Source organism: Dreissena polymorpha, chromosome 11 (genome assembly GCF_020536995.1).
Source record: "Dreissena polymorpha isolate Duluth1 chromosome 11, UMN_Dpol_1.0, whole genome shotgun sequence".
In the NCBI taxonomy this organism is placed as follows: Eukaryota; Metazoa; Mollusca; class Bivalvia; order Myida; family Dreissenidae; genus Dreissena; species Dreissena polymorpha.
In genome coordinates, this window is record NC_068365.1 from 30641928 (window position 1) to 30664837 (window position 22910).

General features: G+C 36.0%; 1 protein-coding gene and 1 non-coding gene across 3 annotated transcripts; one reads left to right on the plus strand and one right to left on the minus strand.

The window, feature by feature from the left end:
• The first annotated feature begins 1526 nt into the window (after positions 1 to 1526).
• Positions 1527 to 17704, plus strand: LOC127851170 (reticulon-4-interacting protein 1 homolog, mitochondrial-like). Of its 2 annotated transcripts, none has more exons than XM_052384791.1 (11): positions 1527 to 1588; positions 2817 to 3054; positions 3379 to 3495; positions 4281 to 4429; positions 4746 to 4814; positions 6682 to 6806; positions 7971 to 8019; positions 8550 to 8686; positions 9683 to 9860; positions 11743 to 11838; positions 15111 to 17704. In XM_052384791.1, exons 2-11 carry the CDS (start codon positions 2847 to 2849, stop codon positions 15219 to 15221), a joined length of 1239 nt encoding a protein of 412 aa, XP_052240751.1. In that variant the 5' UTR covers positions 1527 to 1588; positions 2817 to 2846; the 3' UTR covers positions 15222 to 17704. The 2 variants fall into 2 exon arrangements, with proteins under 2 accessions (XP_052240751.1, XP_052240752.1); XM_052384792.1 differs by lacking the exon at positions 1527 to 1588 and adding an exon at positions 1761 to 1873.
• LOC127851977 (U12 minor spliceosomal RNA) lies at positions 13862 to 14015 on the minus strand. The gene has a single exon (XR_008036088.1). It is a non-coding gene; the product is annotated as a U12 minor spliceosomal RNA (small nuclear RNA).
• Positions 17705 to 22910: the final 5206 nt, after the last annotated feature.

The following is a 22910-nucleotide window of genomic DNA, read 5'->3' on the forward strand; positions in this document are numbered from 1 at the left end:
TAATATCGAATTAATAATAATGTTTTTATAATTCCCTTTTTCCTTTTCAGGGTTTTCTTTACGGCATTTGCGTGTGTAAAAAACCCCCGTTAAAACAGGCCGACTTTGTCCGCGATTTACAGGCCGACTCTGACCCTGCCATAAACTATTTTATATATTATTAGAAACTGTAGAGGAACTTCTTTACAACGGTACCATTACAATTAATATCGGACGAATAATAATGCATTTATAACCATTTATATCGGTTCCTGGTTTTCTTTACGGCATTTGCGTGTGTAAAAAAACCGTTAAAACAGGCCGACTTTGTCCGCGATTTACAGGCCGACTACGATCCTGCCATAAAATATTTTCATATGGTTAGAAAATGTAGAGGATCTTCTTTACAACGGTACCATTATAATTAATATCGGACGAATAATAATGCATTTATAACCATTTATATCGGTTCCGGGTTTTCTTTACGGCATTTGCGTGTGTAAAAAAACCCGTTAAAACAGGCCGACTTTGTCCGCGATTTACAGGCAGACTACGACCCTGCCATAAAATATTTTGATATGGTTAGAATCTGTAGAGGATCTTCTTTACAACGGTACCATTATAATTAATATCGGACGGATAATAATGAAGTTATAACCATTTATATCGGTTCCGGGTTTTCTTTACGGCATTTGCGTGTGTAAAAAAAACCGTTAAAACAGGCCGACTTTGTCCGCGATTTACAGGCCGACTACGACCCTGCCATAAAATATTTTGATATGGTAAGAATCTGTAGAGGATCTTCTTTACAACGGTACCATTATAATTAATATCGGACGAATAATAATGAAGTTATAACCATTTATATCGGTTCCGGGTTTTCTTCTCGGCATTTGCGTGTGTAAAAAAAACCGTTAAAACAGGCCGACTTTGTCCGCGATTTACAGGCCGACTACGACCCTGCCATAAAATATTTTGATATGGTTAGAATCTGTAGAGGATCTTCTTTACAACGGTACCATTATAATTAATATCGGACGAATAATAATGAAGTTATAACCATTTATATCGGTTCCGGGTTTTCTTCTCGGCATTTGCGTGTGTAAAAAAAAAACGTTAAAACAGGCCGACTTTGTCCGCGATTTGCAGGCCGACTACGACCCTGCCATAAAATATTTTGATATGGTTAGAATCTGTAGAGGATCTTCTTTACAACGGTACCATTATAATTAATATCGGACGAATAATAATGAAGTTATAACCATTTATATCGGTTCCGGGTTTTCTTTTCGGCATTTGCGTGTGTAAAAAAAAACGTTAAAACAGGCCGACTTTGTCCGCGATTTACAGGCCGACTACGACCCTGCCATAAAATATTTTGATATGGTTAGAATCTGTAGAGGATCTTCTTTACAACGGTACCATTATAATTAACATCGGACGAATAATAATGAAGTTATAACCATTTATATCGGTTCCGGGTTTTACCATAAAGATTTCCGGATAGTTCCGGGTTTTATACCTGCCCCATTCGATAAGGGATTTGTTTACGTGCGCACCGCCGGTAATGTGATTTAAAGGTTAAGGTTGTTTACATTTAAATGTGAAGGTCAGTAAGTAAAAATTTATTGATGATTTCCAAAAATATGCTAAATGACATTTAGCAGTTAATTCGAGAATTGTTTTTTTGTGCCATATCCACTGAATTGTAATGTTTGCAGATATTTTCAAAGTCGCATTTACGTTCTTGCATGGTCAACAATGTTGTTAATGTGTTCGGATATAGATTTTCGGTCGGGTTTCGGACATATGTCAAAAGTGATAAATGATTAAAATAATTATACATAATAAAAGAACGATTATTATATAAAGAAAAAGTGTGACTTTTATGCAAGTAAGTAAGACACTTCATAACATTTATTTGCAATTAGACAACATTGCAAAAATATTCAAACTTATAGTTTTACATAACCAAGACAGATATATGTTATGTAATAGTAGTTAGTACTACTACTAACATGGATACAGCTCTACTAGACTAGGTTAGGGCAATGAGACATATTATATTATTATTATTAGCTCGGCTGTTTTTCGGAGAAAACCCCAGGTATTGTCATAGCCAGCTCGTCGTCCGCCGTCGTAAATCAAAGTGCTTCCACCTACAACTTTAAAACTTCCTATGTAAATGCACCTTGATGAGTTCTACATGTCACACCCATTTTGTGGTCACTAGGTCTAAGGTCAAGGTCACTGTGACCTCTAAAAAAAATATTCTGACAAGCTTTCATTTATTTAAGACTGCACCTGCAGGCAAGCGTGGCACCCAATATGCGGTGCTCTTGTTACATGTATATTCATACTGTACTTATATTTCTTGCTATATATATATACTTTTAAAGCCAGTGCAAAAGACTACATAAGAAGTGTATACAATCCCATTACCAAAGCATTCAAATGTTACATGCTTACAAATATTATAGTACATCCAGGCCCTTTCCTGGCGTATTTAACTTTTTTTAAAGGAAGTGTCATGTGATTATTATAGCTCAATTTTATTTCAATTACATATTGTTCTTTCAATCTGAATTATTATAAAGAAAATGTATTTTTCCCAAAATGATGAGGAAAAGGCTTGACACCTTGTGCATATGTTTACTAACTTTTTTTCTGCACAAATGCAAGGATGAATCTGTATAGTTTTAAGAGCATTGCTATTATCATTTAAAGGAATATCTGTTGAATGTTTATTTTGTTATCATAATCATTTGAATGTATTTTGGAAATAAATAAATTTTACATTCTATCAATTTATGCCAAAAAATTGTATCTGCTTTTAGGTAAAATAATTATAACACTACAGCACTTGAATGAAAGCAGCTATGATAAGACAACCCTGTTTCCGCTCATGTGTGCACCTTAGAAATGCCTTAGAAGTTCATGAGAAAAGTACAGCCTGCACTTTTCAAAAAGGCCGCCAAAAATGTTATAGCACACAAACAGAAAACAAAATAACCACAGTTGAGAAGAAGAAACCAAAAAGAAGGATGAAAGCTTGGTACATTTACCAGTATGGAGGTATTTACTTCTACATGTTCACTCCTTTGAGTTGTTTGAATTGTTTTTGTTTCAAGGTCAGAATTTTGCTTTCCAAAATAAAAGTAGATATCGTTATTAAGACTCTTTGTATGAAAATAACTTACAAAGTATAACTGCAAGTACTTGTATCATAGATGAGGTGATTAAAAAGTTTTAAGTCTATCTGCACTATGCAATATAGTCCATTAATTGACTGATTGTTGGCATATACCATAATGATGATGAATGAAGATGTACCTTAAAGTAACATTTAAAAATAAATCTGCCATTATTATTGGTATGGCATATGCACAACTGTTTCAGGCAATGAAGAATTAACGCTGTCAGAGGAAGCAAAAATCCCTGAGATCACAAGTCCTAAAGATCTTCTGATAGAGATCCAGGCTGCCAGTGTCAACCCAATTGATGTTGTTATGAGAGGTGCTATATGGATTTACTTTCCAACAAAGAAGAGATACAATCTTTCATTTCAGATTTCCTAACTTTCTGTTATGTAGACTTGATTAAGTGTTTTAAAGTAACTTTGTTACAATTAACATTTGGATTAGTTTTGCCTTATACAGCCCATAGGTTAAACAATGCTCTCCGACTGTCTGTATCAGCTGCTTTTCATTAAACAACTTTGCCATCATAGGTATAATTACTGACATGTGCTCTGCTGCTCTTATAGTGAATAATTTAAACCTGTTTCATCCTTATTCTCATTCCTATAAATATTAACAAATTTTGATACATTGGGCATGTACTTACTTATATTCCATTAATTTGGATCCGTATGTAAACTCATTAGGTATTTTCAACTCTCCTTAATAGCAAATAAAATATTACTTGTTATTTAAATGAGGTTTATAGGGATTGATTGTTATGTTGCTGAAAAAACACTTGATTTCCAATGACGCTTTTCATGGGGAATAATGACCTCATAGTTTATAAATAGAGTCAAGTTCTGAGAAAACTGGGCATATTGCTTATGCGTAAAGTGTCATCCCAGATTAGCCTGTGCAGTCCGCACAGGCTAATCAGGGATGACACTTTCCGCTTTTACGGTATTTTTAGTTTCAAGGAAGTCCCCTCTTACCGAAAATCAAGTTAAGGCGGAAAGTGTCGTCTCTGATTAGCCTGTGCGGACTGCACAGGCTAATCTGGGATGACACTACGCATATGCATTAAGCCCAGTTTTCTCAGAACGACTCATACTATTCCAGGAGGATACGGCAGGAATCTCATTAACAAGATGAGGACCTGGCTGGGCAGGGGGTCTGGTTCAGAGTTCCCACTGACACTAGGGCGGGACTTCTCAGGTATCGTCCAACAGACCGGTCATCTTGTAACACGCTATAAGCCTGGAGATGAGGTGATTTATTGACATTGTTGGTGTGTTAGGCAGTTATAAACTTTAATTGCTTTTATATAATTTAAATCAAAATGTTTCCTAAATTGTATTTTGTTGTTCTTTTGAAAGGACATGTGAATAGTTTATAGACATACATTTTATTTCAAACTGAACAAAATAAACACATGTTATTTAAAAAAAGAATGTGAAGTTTTGCCCCTAATGACAATCAGCAGAAAAGTGAAATAAACTCTGTCAGAATACAGAATGTGCAGAAATACAAATATTTTGGAATGCCATTCTGCTTCAAAGACTAACAAGACTTTTATCATTGAAGGTGTGGGGAGCACTAGCAGGGCAGAGGCAGGGAACACACGCCCAGTTCTGTATTGCTGGAGAGAATGAGGTACTACATACCTTATGTATGCATGTACAGTTTGGGGTATTACTGAATATCTCACCTCCTACAAAAATGACCTAATCTGATTGGCTTAGAGCGGTCACGTGCCCATGGAGTATTTTCCATACACCCCGAGTAATTTCCATACTACCTGAGTTATCGAGTAGTCGGTTGAGATATAATCGTTACACCGTTAGTAACTGAGGGTGTATGGGATATACACCCTCAGTAATTTAATACCATACTCGAGCGAATTACAGAGGGTGTATATCCCATACACCGACAGTTACTAACGGTGTAACTAATATTATCTGAGTTTTGGGTATTATTGATTATCTGGTACAAAGTTTTAACAGTTCACCAAAATTCACAATTTGCATAGTTTTCTCTACATCTAAGCGATAAGAATTACAAATTGATTGAAATACTCTATACAAATCAAAATTACCTGTGTTTGTTTTATCCCCTTGACTGCTTAAGCTAAAGTTTCTGTGTAAAGTTACTTCCCTTGTAAAATGTCTCGTTTATTAAAGCGAGATTATACGATGTTGTCAAATACATTGTATTTATGAATTTATATAAAAATACCGTGATAAGATGTGTAAAAAACTTATACATATATTTAAATATAAATTAAAATAAAAGTTAAGAAGAACATGTGTAGAAAAATGCGAAACAAGCCACATATTTAATTCTGAAACTGAAAATGTCTGTACAGTTGAATTTGCCAGCATGTATATCATGCATGTACGATGTGAATCTCAATTTAGTTTAATGGTGCATTTTAAATTCCTGCAACGATGTATATGCATACGACACACGAAGACTAACTCCGATCCTTATAAAAAGACGAATACTTCGGTTATTGTAGGAAAATATGAACGAAATATCTTCGTCACAATCGGCTCAGGACGCTTATTTGTCTTTGCTGCATTTTATGAAATTCTTCTTCAATGTATAGTTTTTCTTGCCTATTGTATGTTATTTTAACATAATTTTATCAATAAATTACAATTTAACACATATAAAAATGGTATCATCTCGCTTTAAACTCCTTAAAAACTCACAGAGTCATTATCGTGAGTCAGATCATCTTTAATTTTTTAAACTTCGATTTGTTCATTTCAAACCTCGTAGTAAAAGTAAATATTGGTAACTTTTTGACAGAAAAACCAAAATGCTTGCAACAACAGACACTGTTTTTGAGTTCTTGGCAAAAGTGGAAATAAAAGAAAAAGAATAAAAGCAACAACAAACAAAAAACGCTCTATGATTTAAAGGGATCTTTTCACGCTTTGGTAAATTGACAAAATTGAAAAAAGTTGTTTCAGATTCGTAAGTTTTCGTTTTAGTTATGATATTTGTGAGGAAACAGTAATACTGAACATTAACCATGCTCTAATATAGCCATTATATGCATCTTTTGACGATTTTAAAACCTAAAAATTATAAAGCGTTGCAACGCGAAACGATTGAATAATTTGGAGAGTTCTGTTTTTGTCGTTAAATTTTGTGAAACTACGAAGATTGCTTATATAAGGTATAAAATACGTCAAGAATGTGTACTCGGCGGAATAGCTCAGTAGGCTAAAGCGTTTTTACTTCAGGACTCTGGCAGGACTCCAGGGGTCACTGGTTCGAAACCTGGTCCGGGCAATGTTCTTTTCCTTTTTTAAATTTTTTTCTTGATTTTTTACTGGAGCTTTTATGATCCAATGTTTACATTTATCAATATAAAGCATTTAATGAATAAGTTAAAAAAATGCCAAAATCTGTGAAAAGGCCCCTTTAAAATAGACGATGTTATTTCTTTGTGGAAATAATTATTTTTATATTGTTTCGCTTGTTATACAGTGTTTGATTACTACTTCAGATTTCCAAGAAGCCCAGTTCTCTGTCTCACATTGAGGCTGCGTCTCTTCCATATGTTGCCACGACAACCTGGGCTGCACTCATCACCATGGGACACATGAGGGAGAACAGTTTCCATGATAAAAGGTGGGAACAAAAGCAAATGAAAGTAAATTGATAGTTTGATTGTTTCAGTGCTAGATTTTAAGTATTTAAGTGTAAAACATCTTAGTATTCGGATTTATTAATTAGCTTTAAGAATTCAGATGGCCACTTGTTATGCCCCCGATAGGGTGGCATATAGCAGTTGAACTGTCCGTCCGTCAGTCAGTGTGTAAGTCAGTCTGTCCGTCCGTCTGAAAACTTCAACATTGACCATAACTTTTGCAATGTTGAAGATAGCAACTTGATATTTGGCATGCATGTGTATCTCATGAAGCTGCACATTTTGAGTGTTGAAAGGTCAAGGTCATCCTTCAAGGTCAAAGGTCAAAAAACAAAATTCAAGGGAAGTAACAAGCTTTAAAGGGAGATAATTTCTATTTTATTTCATTTGGCAGGTACAGATCATTTTCACAAGGGAAGTAATATTTTGTTAAAGAATATAATCTGAAACAAATGTTAAGGTCAATGTCATCCTTCACCATCAAAAGTATAAAAATACAATCCAAGGGAAGTAATAAGCTTTAAAAGGGAGATAATTTCTATACCTGCCAAATGATATATTGAAATTTTATGTCAAAGCAGTGCAATAGGGGGCACTGTGTTTCTGACAAACACATCTCTTGTTCTTTCAGAATTTAATGCGTAAAGTAAATGGTATTTTTCTCAGAAAATGTACAGGCCAAGAACAAAATTTAGAGGCCAAATCTTTGTTTGCCTTTGCTCATTTGATAGGAAAGTTATATTGGATTTCAAAATAATTTACAATCACTTGAAAATGACAAAGTAATAAATAAGCCTGGATGATGGACAATAATAATCATGTGTTCTTTTTTCTTGAAGAACATTCTATTTTCTTATGCATGAATGCAAACCTTTGCAATTGGATCCACAATCCTGGCTGTTTCATGTACCAACCAAAACACATTTTTCGTGTCATATATCAACAAATATCAACATATTTAGTACTGACAAAATATATAATGTCACAAAAGTCTATATGAAAATACATTATCACATGGATTTAGGTTGTTATTATTTTTACATAATGTAAATAAGCATGAAAACCAGTTTATCACTGATTTCAAAGTGCACATGGGCAGTTTATTGGATATTTCATTGAACAGTATTTAATATGTTATATTTAAGGGTTTTAATTCATGGAGGGTCAGGTGGCATTGGAACTTTTGCTGTGCAAGTGAGTACAATAGAATACAATATTGGTGTCACCTGTACACTAGCAACTGAAAACTGCTGTAACTTTCATCTATTCTTTAATTTGAACCATTATATGCAAAATGACATTGTTTTCTATTGCTAGTTCATGACATTTAAAGCTGAAATTTGTATATAAATAGAGATAGTACAATTTCTTTATTAAACATGGATATTGTTCATTTAATGCATAGCTACTTCATAAGTGTATAATGTTAGTGTTTGTTGAAAAAGGACTTTTAATTTTTAAATTTAATTGGTGTTCACTTTGGCAAAAAATACAAATGATTTCTTTTACATGATATGATAGCAGAATGATAACTCAATTTTGCGTACAGTTTACTATTATTTGTATGTTATAAAAAATTGTCAATGGTGAAATGACCAAAATATTTCAAGGGCAGCTTCCAAAATGCTTTCTTCAAATTATAAAACAAATAGGTATGCTTAAATCATGTACTTGTACCTTATTTTAAAGAAAATAGTTTACTGTATGTTCCGTCTCTGTCTCAGTTAATTAAGGCGTGGGGTGGTGAGGTCGTGGGGACCTGTTCAACTGATGCAGTGGCCCTTGTGAAGCATATCGGCGCTGATTATGTGATAGACTACAGAACTGAGGACGTCCTGAGTCGTCTTGGAGATATTGGGAAGTAAGTTGTCACACTTCTGCTGTAAACCATGATTAAGGAGCTTTAAACAGTAATCCCCCTGCAACCAACCCATCCCTTAGACAAAGTAAAGTGGGTTTTAATTCACCATTAACACTGTCTGTCTATTCTTAGAAACAAATGGTCAGACCAAGTATGCTAACCCTTTTAAACATATTATACTCAACCTTGCATGCAATTCTGTGTATGGTATGTAATTTGTATGTATGTAATATTTAATAATCTAGGTTTGAATGAGTTACATTTGTATGCCCGTTTTTTGTGTGTTTTTTTATGCCCCCGGCAGGGTGGCATAGCAGTTGAACTGTCAGTCTGTTTATCTGTCTGTCTGTGTGTCCGTCCGAAAACTTTAACATTGGCCATAACTTTTGCAATATTGAATATAGCAACTTAATATTTGGCATGCATATGTATCTAATTAAGCTGCACATTTTGAGAGATGAAAGGTCAAGGTCATCCTTCAAGGTCGAAAGTTTAAAAATACAATCCAGGGAAGTAATAAGCTTTAAAAGGGAGATAATTTTTAAACCTGCCAAATGATATATTGAAATTTTATTTCAAAGCGGCGCAATATGGGGCTTTGTGTTTCTGACAAACACATCTCTTGTTGTTTTTGAATTTCTATGACATGATTATTAGAACTTGCAAATATGCAGCGCTGATGTAGGTGGGATTAGTAACTTGCAATCTCTAGTTTTGTGCTGTGATTAGAGGAATTTTTCGAAACCAATCTTTTTTGTTGTATGACAGATTTACGGTGCTTTTTCTGATTTTGATTTCCATTTTTAGAGAAATATATATGTATTGAGAAACAACTTTAAAGTTGACACATTAATCTTCTTTAATTCCATTGAATCCTTATCTCGAATTTAATTACTGGTAACGAGAATTTTTGAATATTTGAGAACAGACTTGCCCAAAATCAATAAATCAAAGACCAATGCGACACTCAAAATGCACTGCAATTATCACTGGCAGGTTGGACCTGATACTTGATCCAGTGGGAGGGGAAGCCCAAGAGGCCACCATGAAGTTTCTGCGTCCCTACCATAACTACGTCACCTTAGTATTCCCCCTGCTACCTAACGCTGATAAGCACGGTTTCCTTGCTGGAATGGCAAAATCTGCTGTCGACTTAAACTTTGGAATAACTAAGGTACCACCGACTGAAATGATATCAAAGATATGAGTCACACTCTTCGAAAACAGGGACAGTGTATCTGTGTAAAGTGTCGTCCCAGATTAACTTGTGCAATTTGAACAGGCTATTCAGGGTCGACACTTTCCACCTAAACTGGAGTCTTGCTAAGATAAACTTTGCTTTATACAAACAATTCCATAAAAGCGGAAAGTGTTTTCCTTTAGTAGCCCGTGCAGATTGCACAGGCCAATATGGGACAACACTTCATGCAAAAGCATTCAAACCCTTCTCCCAAAGCGGGGCTCATATTGAGCATATTTGTTTTAGATTTTTTCAGTGCGATAGGTTATTCAAGCATCCTTGCAAGGAAGGTCATTAATGTTTTTATGATGACTTTATTAATGAAAATTGTCGTTCCTTGCTGTAAAAAAATGATATTTGCATTTTGGCACCAAAACCTAACACTTTATTACATTTTTTGTATTTTTAGCTCACCTGAGCACAACGTGCTCATGGTGAGCTTTTGTGATCGCCTTTTGTCCGTTGTGCGGCGTCAACATTTGCCTTGTTAACTCTCTAGAGGCCACATTTATTGTCCAATCTTCATGAAATTTGGTCAGAAGATTGGTCGTAATTATATCTTGGATGAGTTCGAAAATGGTTATGTTTGCTTGAAAAACATGGCTGCCAAGGGGCGGGGCATTTTTCCTTATATGGCTATATATGGCTATAGTAAAATCTTGTTAACCCTCTAGAGTCCACATTGATTGTCTGATGTTAATGAAACTTGGTCAGAAGATTCATCCCAATAATATCTTGGACGAGTTTGAAAATGATGCCGGTTGCTTTAAAAACATGGCCACCAGGGGCGGGGCATTTTTCCTTATATGGCTATAGTAAAACCTTGTTAACACTCTAGAGGCCACATTTATTTCCAATCTTCATGTAATTTGGTCAGAAGATTGGTCTCAATGATATCTTGGATGAGTTTGAAAATAATTATGTTTGCTTGAAAAACATGGCTTCAAAGGGGCGGGGCATTTTTCCTTATATGGCTTTAATAAAATCTTGTTAACACTCTAGAGGCCACATATACTGTCGGATTTTCATCAAACTTGGTCAGAAGATTCATCCTGATAATATCTTGAACGAGTTCAAAAATGATGCCGGTTGGTTGAAAAACATGGCTGCCAGGGGGCGGGGCATTTTTCCTTATATGGCTACAGTAAAACCTTGTTAACACTCTAGAGGCCACATATATTTTCCGATGCTCATGAAACATGGTCAGAAGATTTGTCCCAATAATATCTTGTTATTTCAGATGAGCGACTTTGGGCCTTTCAGGCCCTCTTGTTTTGGAATTCAGTATATTACATTAAAAAATAGTATTTTTTTTACATTTTCTCATTTCCATTAAGTTTTACTCTAAAATATTCTTGTTCTCTGTTATTCAGTACATTTTACTTTAAAAGACAGATTGCCTCTTTGATTATCTCTATTTCACTACTTGCGTACAATCAATTAATATTTTTTATTCTATAATACATGTAATCATATCTTAATGTTGTTTTACCTAGTGATTTCACCATGAACATCACCTGCATAGATTGATTTTATTATTGTGGTGTACTGATCAATTGAAAGCCAAGAGTACTTTACAAATACTGGGTAGTTAACTTCACTGAATCAATTAAGAAGTGTATATGTGTGCACACAGTAAGTAGTCCGAGAATTAATATTCCACTTATGTTTTTCTACAGTGATTACAGTGTCGCCAATGACATCACGGCATAACACTCACATGGTCTGATTTATTCACCATGTATCAATACTCCTTATCATAATTTGTGGACTGATAAACTACCATAAATATATAATTATTTTTATTTTTTTCTAGGGTATATCAAAGGGGCTTACTAGTTACAGATGGGCCTTCTTTATACCAAACGGTGAAGCACTCAAAAAGGTTGCTGTTTTAGTGGACTCTGGAAAGGTAATAATATGAACCCTGCTACAGAAAAATGGGGCTTAATGCATTAATGCAAAGTGCTGTTCCAAATTAGCATGTGCAGTCTTCGAAGAAGAGGGGGTATATTGCTTTGCTCATGTCGGTCTGTCGGTCGGTCTGTCGGTCGGTCCGTCCACCAGGTGGTTTCCGGATGATAACTCAAGAACGCTTGGGCCTAGGATCATGAAACTTCATAGGTACATTGATCATGACTCGCAGATGACCCCTATTGATTTTGAGGTCACTAGGTCAAAGGTCAAGGTCACGGTGACCCAAAATAGTAAAATGGTTTCCGGATGATAACTCAAGAACGCTTAGGCCTAGGATCATGAAACTTGATAGGTAGATTGATCATAACTCCCAGATGACCCCTATTGATTTTCAGGTCACTAGGTCAAAGGTCAAGGTCACAGTGACCCAAAATAGTAAAATGGTTTATGGATGATAACTCAAGAACGCTTAGGCCTAGGATCATGAAACTTGACAGGTTGATTGATCATGACTCGCAGATGACCCCTATTGATTTTCAGGTCACTTGGTCAAAGGTCAAGGTCACAGTGATCCGAAATAGTAAAATGGTTTCCGGATGATAACTCAAGAACGCTTATGCCTAGCATCATGAAACTTCGTAGGTAGATTGATAATGGCTGGCAGATGACCCCTATTGATTTTCAGGTCACTAGGTCAAAGGTCAAGGTCACGGTGACCCAAAATAGTAAAATGGTGTCCGAATGATAACTCAAGAACGCTTATGTCTAGGATCATGAAACTTCATAGGTACATTGATCATGACTCACAGATGACCCCTATTGATTTTCAGGTCACTAGGTCAAAGGTCAAGGTCACGGTGACCCGAAATAGTAAAATGGTTTCCGGATGATAACTCAAGAACGCTTTTGCCTAGGATCATAAAACTTGATAGGTAGATTGATCATGACTCGCAGTTGACCCCTATTGATTTTCAGGTCACTATATCAAAGGTCAAGGTCACGTCGACCTGAAATAGTAAAATGGTTTCTGGATGATAACTCAAGAATGCTAATGGCTACGATCATGAAACTTCATAGGTACATAGATCATGACTTGCAGATGACCCCTATTGATTTTGATGTCACCAGGTCAAAGGTCAAGGTCATGGTGACCTGAAATAGTAAAATGGTTTCCGGATGATAACTGAAGAACGCTTATTCCTAGGATCATGAAACTTGATAGGTAGATAGATCATGACTCGCAGATGACCCCTATTGATTTTCAGGTCACTAGGTCAAAGGTCAAGGTTACGGTGACCTGAAATAGTAAAATGGTTTCCGGATGATAACTCAAGAACGCATATGGCTAGGATCATGAAACTTCATAGGTACATTGATCATGACTGGCAGATGACCCCTATTGATTTTCAGGTCACTAGGTCAAAGGTCAAGGTCACAGTGACAAAAAACATATTCACACAATGGCTGTCACTACAACGGAGAGCCCATATGGGGGGCATGCATGTTTTACAAACAGCCCTTGTTATTATACTGATATTATTATATTCCTTTAGTTGGGATAGTTCTTCTATTGTAAAGCATGTGTATCATACACTTAATTTTTAACTGTATTTTTTGCTTGGCAACATCATTCAATTTAGTGCAAATTGATTCTAGTAATTAAGCAATTAAGCAACCTCTGGGGAAAACTTTACTGATCAGTTTCGTAAAGTTTTATTCCAGATTAGCCTGTGCAGTCCACACAGGCTAATCACTGACAGCACTTTTCACTACAAAGGAATTATACGTTTAGAGGATTCTCTTTTTAACAAAAATCCATTCCAAGCGGAAAGGATCATCCCTACACAGGCTGATCATTGATTACTCATTACGCACATGCATTCCACCTGGCTTTCTGTGTGATTTATATGCATGTTTAGTGAACCCTGTTAGGTTTGCAAACTAGTTTATTTTGTATTGTTCATATGTATGCAAACACTAGTTAATTTTGTATTGTTTTTAAGTGTTTGTTGATTAATTAGGCAAGATCACTACTCCGTGAGCATCCCACGAAAGTAAGTGGGTCACTCAGGGGCGACCTGTGCCATCACAGAAATTCTTCAGAGATATTTGTACTCTGAGGCCTGTACTCCTACAGGCCCATTATTTTCCTTACTCATTAGTTTAAGGCATACCTATTATCGGCATTATTTTGTTTATAAATCGAGGAATTATATTCAGGTAGTATTGCCTTTTATTGAATTAGAGGCAGCTAAATTAATTGTATTTAGTTGTTCTGGAAGAAAATATTTGTTTATGACGTGATTTATAGGCCATTGGTGTAGTTTCTATTCAACAAGGGAGTTAATATATCGTATATGATAATGGTTGTAATTTGTGTAAGGGAGGTAAATGCAAAAAGAAAATCGTTTGCTGAACGTAGTGTTAAAGCGGGTATATACGATTTAGTCAAATATTTATGAATTTATATAAACTGTGTAAAAAACTTATTATATATATATTTCAATATAAATTAACATAAAAGTTAAGAAGAACATGTGTCAAAAAATGCGAAATAAGCCAGGTATTTAATTCTGAAATTGAAAACGGCTGTACAGCCGAATTCGCCAGCATGTATACCATACATGTACGATGTGCATCTAAACTTAGTTTAACGGTTTATTTGAAATTCTGCAACGATATCTATTCATACGACACACGAACACTATCTCCGATCCTAATACAAAGACGAATGCTTCGGTTATTGTAGGAAAATATGTACGTCACTATCGGCTCGGGGCACTAATTTGTCTTTGCTGCATTTTATGAAATTCGGCTTTAATGTATAATTTTTCTTGCCTATTTTGTGTTATTGTAACATATTTTATCAATATATTACAATTAAACACATATAAAAAATCGTATATACCCGCTTTAATCTATACAGCGTTCGCTAAACGTTACACTGTAAGAACATTCGAGTTCTTTTGACTTGTTTAAACCACGTAAATTGAATTGGATAATATGTATAATGTAAACAAAGATTATACGTAATGAACTAAACAAAACCAAACAATAATCAGCATCGTTTGCTATGACTGCCTGTGCGTATTTCAAAGTATACTTATTACTGCCAGTTTGCTTCGACCCTTTCTACTGTCTGTTTTCATCTCATTCTGTTTAGCATCTGTTTTATACTATAATATAACATAAAGAACAATATATTGTCTCTTTTCCTGTATTAAACTATAATATAACATAAAGAACAATATATTGTCTGTTTTCCAGATTCAGCCCGTCATCGATAAAGTGTTCAAACTGGACGAGTTACCCCTGGCTTACGAGAAGGTTGAACAGAAACATGGACGGGGCAAAACAGTGATTGACATGCGTGCTTGAAACGTGGACGGGACAAAACAGTTTAATACATGCATTTTGAAACATGGACGGAACAAAACAGATATTCACATGCATCTTGAACCATGGGCGGGACAAAAGCTTGATTAATATGCGCAAGTGAAACATGGTCGGAACAAAATCGTGATTGATATGCGCGGTTGAAACATAAATGCAAAAACCGTGATTTACTTGCGCGTGTGAAATGCTGTCAGCGTAAAACAGTAATTGACAAACTGTACCGTATTTGCTTGAAATATGGGCATGCAAAAGCTGTTAAAACAACGTGCACGCTTTAAACATGGGCTGGACAAAACGGTGATTGATTGGCGCTCTTCTATAGTAGAGCGAGTATAGGCTGGACTAAATTCGCTTCGCTGTTTTGGTGCAATGAGTTAAAATAGTTTTACATGTACTTTGATACAATAATTTTGTTGAGCATGATTTTCATGTGTGTTTTTCTGGTGTTCTTATAGTTGTTTTGACGAGTAGTGTTTGATGATTCACGCGTAATTTGATGCTTAATCTCACAAATAAACAGGGGCGTCCGCACATAGGGGCAAATGGGGTCAGCTGACCCCCCCCCCCCTGAAAAATCGATGAGCGAAAAAGATAGTTAAATATGGAAAAAATCTATACGTGTACAATTATGATTCCTGAATTGAACAATTTGGGTCAGAATGACCCCTGGTTAGTTTCACACGAACATCAACTCCCATTTACATGTAAACAAGTCATGGATGCGGTTATTGCACAATTTATTAACTCTCAAAACATTGTTTTAAACATGATTCATTCTTGTTCCTGTTGTACCATGACATTGCGTCTTGTTCAAAATTATCGATTTTTTAAAATTCGTCGATGGTTAGGACTGTATCTTTATAGTCTGATCGATAGAAATTTTGATGTGGTTCGGATGGAGTTGATATAACATGAACGCAGGCATACTAAATTATGAAAATCGGCTTTCTAGAGACTGGATCAGTGAGTCCATGTACGGAATATAAATCGTGCGTCGATATCATTCTTCACTGGTTCCACCAACATTTGCTCGGTTACTTGACGGCCACATTGCCGTGGTATTGTCACCAATATCCTCGGCTGATTTTAATGCCGGGCCGAATATATCCTCCGCGAAAATCGAATCTGCATTTTCTAGATGATCGGTGAACATCGATGTCAATTTATCAACGTGTTTTTTGACACTGATTATGTCTAATTGAACAGCCTGAAGTACTTGCGTGATGGGCTCTAAAATGGACGAATATTTGGCTATTATGTGGAGCGTTATCACAAATGTCGCCGTTCCCCATGCCGTCCATAGCTGATGTGCAGTCTGTCGTCCTATTGTATTCTGTTCGTTTTGCGCTTTATATTTTAACTGACGGCGTATTTCGATGAAATGGTTAGCAAAGATTCGTATGCATTACACCTTGTTTCGCTTTACAATGGTTTGTTCGGAACTAGCCGTCTTCTCTTAGGGCTCTCTCTGAAATACTTAATGTTTGCTTTCACAGCCCCTTTGTGCGTCAGAAATTGTATTTATATTATATATGAGAAAAGTCACTATGATCAAAGGAGAGAAAAATAGGTATAACCTACTCCAATACAGTCAATTTATCAATTCCAAATCCTAACTCGTAACCTTTCAAATATACTTCATGATGCACCATTATCTTGCCTTATTCTCAAAATTTTCTACGCCTCCGGCGGCAAAGAGGAAAAAAACCTTGACCCCCCCTAGGAAAATTCCTGCGGACGCCCATGCAAATAAATGAATGTGGCCCTATATCCAGATAATAAGTTAATGAACTGGTTCATTGTTTTCAATTCTTTTGTTCTAATTGTATGAGAGTTGTTGCAAATATATGTTGTACAAGGATTTTACGGATTACTGGTAATGCTGTTACATGTCACGTCACGGGAACGAAACAAAAAGCAGTTACATGTCATTACGGAGACGCCATTTCAGTAGCATTTTTACGGTATATGTGTATTTCAAAGCTAACCATGACAATAACCGAATTTATATTAAAAGTTTTAATGTAAAAGTATTGTTCTTATCTTATTTAATCATATGAGTTACATCACGTTGAACACAACAATTACGAATATTCTTATTTTAAGTAGATTCTAAATGAAATATATTTTGAGTTGTTTCCAACGTCAACTGAGTTGTGACGTCATATCCGTAAATAACTTGGGATTTATCCGTGCGCTTTTGTCAAATTATTTTTTTCTCGACCTGGAAATTTTAGATGTTAATTCGCCAAAATATCGCTTTACTCAATGAAAATAGAGAATATTACATGACTGTGGTGTTCCAATGCGTTGTGTTGCACGAGAAGATTGTGTGACCTCGTATTTCACGAGCCCTCTGAGCACAGTTTAGAAATTATTAGTGTTAAGTTTATTTATTATGTGTACCCTGTTATCTTAATGTGTACAGTGAAATTATAGGGAAAAAACTTAACACGTTGAGTTTTTGTACAAAATGCCTTAATTTCCATAAGACAAATAATAAAGTTAAAAACAAAACTTATTTTACAAATTTAGTTAGACTTAACGTTATAGCAATCTAAAGGTAATGATGTGGAGGTGATGTCACAATTATGGCGATGTAATACATATAAAAAAGTGAAGGCAGTATTTTTATTTTAAAAGGTAAAGGCAGTATTTTTTTAATAATAACTCCTTCGATAAAAAATGTTTTAATCTAAAAAGTTTCCCAAAATATGTGATTAAGAAAGATTTTACCGAAATAGAGGACATTTCACGAACATTACAAGTCATACTCTGAAATGTCGTGTAGGTAAGAAAAGTATGTGTTCAGACGTTTTTGCGAAAAAGAGGTAATGAAGTTTTAAGTTCGTCAATATAACATGTTTACAGTTGACTCACTTCAAATACTAATAGATTTTAGTTTCAATTATTCATCGGGAAATATCCATAACAAAAAGTGCTCTAGAATTTATACCGTTCGAGAATGGTTTCCATGAGGCTAGGTCCTCTGAATCTGAATCGATACGTTGCATGGCGTTGTATGGCATAGGTAGGAAGGGAAGAGGAGATATTAATCCAACGGTGGATTATTCAGCGCAGTCTTGAATCCATTGACGATGGCACGATAGGTAATTTCTAATTAAACATAAATCCAAAGTTTGTTCAAAATAGTTCACGTCTTCGATATTTGCTGGAGAATATTTATACAGTGGTGAATCTTAATGTTCGATGGTGTAAATAAAACTAAAAGACTATGATATCAGTAGTGTGTATTGTCGTATTTTAGTTTGTTTTCCACGCGGCTCGTTTTTAAAACGGCGTCAGACCGTTTAACACCACGTGCAACATTTCCTTTTTGAGTTGGAAACTCCACAGTCGCATTTTACTGCTATACATTAATATATAAATGCAATTAAATATCCTTGGTGTACAACTGTATATAGATGGAGGTAATGCCAGTACGTTATTGCCAAAAGACGTATTGGTTCGATTTATGAAGGATTGTGCGAGGTACATGATACGTCCAGTTCCATAGGCTGTCAATAGGCGGCTGTGAAGCACATACAACACTGCACAAGGTGCAATTTTTTTAACGATAAGTCAGTACATTTGGGTTAAGCGGGTCCCGAACCAGCGACCCAAGAATTATTGTGCCATTGTGTCGACATAATTGTCGTAGCTTAGCTTAAATAATTGGGTAAGGCGAATTTTAGGGGGGTGGGGGGTATTAGGGCATTTTCCCGGTTAGCATTCATTCCTCGAGGGATTTTTTTTTTAAGAAATGAACATGTTTTTCAGACCACATTATAGTTAGATATAGCTCATATTAATAAGCACCCTTAAAGCGAACATATTTGATCTTATTCATATAGTGTCTGTTTTTAAAACAGATATACACTTTTATGAATATACTGATTCAAAATAGAAAGTTAAGAAGAAGTAGAACCAGAAAATCAACGAAATAAGAGTTAATACGACTGCAAATAATCTAGTATCTCCAGCGTTTACTCGCCGGCGGAAAGCTGAAGGAAGATTATTGAAATGCCCATCGTCAGTTTGTCCATTACACTTTCGCTTCCGCTTCATAACTACTATATCCTTGGATAGATGTTCATAAAGCTCGCCCCAAAGGTTAATGGCATTGAGACTGAAGGTCAGTGTTTTACTTGTATGTCAAAGGTTTTAGCCATTGTGATGTCCGCTCCAATTCTCATATACCCTTAAAAGGATTTTCTTGAATTTTGCATCAAACGTAAAGGGTATTATGCCGATTTGCAAATGGCATAATTAGGTCAGTCATCCCGCATAAATTTCAAGTCGTTTTTCAAGGTCAAAAGTTTAATCCACCACTTTCGAGTCCGCTTAATATCTCATACAATCTTTTAAGCTTTTCCTTAAACTTGGTTGCATTATACCGGTAAATGACATTGATTCGATGCTATGAAGGCATGAGTCAGACTCGCTGACCCAATTGGAAGGATATACTTCAATGTCAAAAGTTAGAGCCTTTATTTTCGTATCGACTTAATATTCCCTACCCCCATTGTAGGATTTGACATGAATCATGACTCAAATGTTGAGGTCATTGAAACGTGCCGCCGACTCAAGGTAAAGGTCACGCGTTAAGGTCGAAAGTTTGAACCTCGTTTGTTATGTCCGCTCAAAAGCTCCTATATCCATTATCCGTTGGAAGATTTTTATGAAATTGAGCTTCAATCTTTACACAGTAGATCAAAGGGACGGTTTACAGAAGGCATGAGTCCGTCATGGTTGCTCAAGGCAAGTCACACTTGAAATAACGACTTTAACCTTCGTATGCTTCATATTGAATGATTTGCATGAACTGTGTATGGCGCGAAGAAAGTGTTTGGAAGGCAAGAGTTAATCGTTCCGACTCAACGTCAAGGTCACCACTTCAAGGTTGAACGAATCTCGGCGGAGGATTAAGCTGTCTCTTGGACCGCCTTGTCCTTTCTACAATCAACAACTTAAAAATGTACAAAACACGGTTGGGAAATCTCCTTTAAGCTCATACACATTTGATTGTTTCTTTAGCGTCCGGTTATTTTTTTAGACCTACCATCCAAGGAGGAAAAACAGTACATAAAAACACTTTCCTTTAAAAACTTTTACAGGGTAGAGCTAAAGTGTAGAACTGTTAACTATTAATAATTAGAGTTAGAACAATTACGGATATGTTTTTAGCGAAATAAACCGGTGTTGTTTACATTTGTTTAGTTAAGGACATTATTCATACTCTTTATAACTTGATTTTCCACATTGTTCAAATTTTGTTGTTTTATTGTTTTCAGTCAGGCTCTCATACGCAAAAAGTATAATCGAAATCGTATTGTCAAGAGTTGTTCCTTAATGTGTCGTTGTGATCTGTGTTTATTTACAATGAACAACATTCAGTTCATGGTAAAATTAGAAAAGAGTTCATGAATTTCAACAGTCATACTTCATTTTTTAAATACAATATTAACATCGAAATTGTATCTGCTCGCTTTGAAAACCATTGACCATTTACGTGGGTCCATTTGTCATTCTTTGTTTTCTGATACATCAATTACCCATATGCATTCCCGTCACTTATTTCAGTACAGTATTTGCTTTATTTTATTTCATTTTTTTTCAGAGAAAACTGTTGACCGCGGCCTTTAGGAAGCTGCGCCCTTGATCACTGGTCAATTAATTATTGATGCAAATGCGAAGACCATTTGAACCGCTAGCACAGAGCTTCGGCAATCGAGCAGTAGGGCTGCGCACGCGGTCTCAGTACGTCAGAAAGTTGCCGTCGTGTATAGATTCCGCATCCCCATCTTTGGCAGTTACACATATGAATATTAAAACACATCTGGTAAAGTACAAATCAGAAGCGATTTTACTTTTATCTAATACACAATTAGTATTCCCTAAAATGGAGAGCAGCTGAACGGATATAAATAAATCGATACTTTTTGCAAGAAAAAATCGAACACATTGTTATGATTGTGTATATATGTTTAACTAGTTTATAGTTGCTTAATATGTTTGTATGCATGCATAATCTGTTGATAATCTAAGGTATTTAGAAGTGTATTCACGTAAGAACTCTTCATTCAGGAGTGTTTCATACCCGTTCAGGGGTAACTTACCGGGAAAATAAGTATGTCAGACACAGCGTGCACACACTACATATGAATGCACACTGCATTTGAAGACTAAGAAACCAAGCTCAATAACTATTGCTGTTTCTTTGTATTTGTGTCAGAATTGAAAATTCTTTGTGGAAAGGTTTATAAGCGATTACATTTCATTGAACAGATGATGCTGATGACTCTCCATGACCACCACACCTTTACCTCCATCGGTGGAAGACCCATCTGCAACTTGAGATTCGCTGATGACATTTAACTCATGGGTGGCACCAGTAGTGAACTTCAAGGTCTCACCAACAGAGTCTATCAACGAGCAGGAGCATAGGGGGTGGAGGTCAGCCCAAAGAGGTCTAAGATCATGGAGAAAAGCACAACCAACACCAGCGCAGACATCCAAATAAACGGCGAGAAGCTACCAGAAGTGCTCAGCTTCAAGTAATTGGGCGCAACCTTCTCCATGGATGGTATCAGTACCGCTGAGATCCGAATAAGAATTGCCATGGCGACCGCAGCGACTGAGTTTTCCACCAAGTACAGGCTCTACAAGTCCACCGGCCCGTACATCCTACTCTAAGGCTGCGAGACCTGGGCCCTTCACGGACAAAGAACGCAGAATACGAGCATTTGAACATAAATGTTTCCGATACATGTACTTATTGGTCCACAAGAGCCCTTACTGGCGATTTATCGACGAAAGCTAGCTTGTTTTGGACACGTCACCATGCACGACTCCCTGCAGGGCCGTACCCAGGAAATTTAGCCTGGGGGGGGGGGGCAAACGGGGAGGGTGCGGTTGCCCCTCCCGAATTAATTTTTTTTATTAGGCACTGTTCAAGGTGAATTTTAATGCGTATACAAACGTTATTTTGTGCTATACATTTTTGGTATATATCAAGTAAATCAGCACCTTTCTGAAGTCTAAAGCTTTAACCATTGGTGTGAAACGATGTTTAAAGCTTTAGATTTCAGAAATGTATAATGTTTTATGAAGAAGGAAACGCAACCTCTAAAAATCAAAAACCTTTATTAAGAAATGTAACATAACGTATGACTCTAGAGGAGGTTTGATTTCAAAGAGAACATACTATTTATGGTTATATGTCAGTCACTGACATATAGCCTACTAGTATTTTCTCTTTGAATTCAAACCTCCTATAAAGTTTCAAAGTAAATTCATAATAAAATGTTTATCATCTACAACACAGTTTTCACAGAAAAGTATCATCAATTAAGAATGACTCTAAAGGAGGTTTGAACTCAAAGAGAAAATACTATTATGGTAATATGTCAGATAGATGAAGCAATGAGCACAACGGGTAATTGACAGATCGGGGATGTGTGTACAAGGTGATAAGAAAACATAGCCTAGGGGCTTATCTCCACTGGCGAGTAAATTAGCGCTAATGCCCTTTTGTATCAGGGGCAATAAAACACATCTGCGCATTTGTATTGCGGGGAAGTGTACTGTGGACCCTTTCATGTGAGAAAAACTTGCAGTAGGCCCATTATTAAAACAAATCATAACTCGACAGACAGCCGGGGGGGGGGG

Bases quoted from the DNA above. Each gene is read 5' to 3' on its own strand.
- LOC127851170 (XM_052384791.1), top strand. From the start codon at position 2,847: ATGAAAGCAGCTATGATAAGACAACCCTGTTTCCGCTCATGTGTGCAC. The intron at 3,055-3,378 runs GTATTTACTTCT...CAACTGTTTCAG, and splicing joins GTACATTTACCAGTATGGAG to GCAATGAAGAATTAACGCTG. The intron at 4,430-4,745 runs GTGATTTATTGA...TTATCATTGAAG, and splicing joins GCTATAAGCCTGGAGATGAG to GTGTGGGGAGCACTAGCAGG.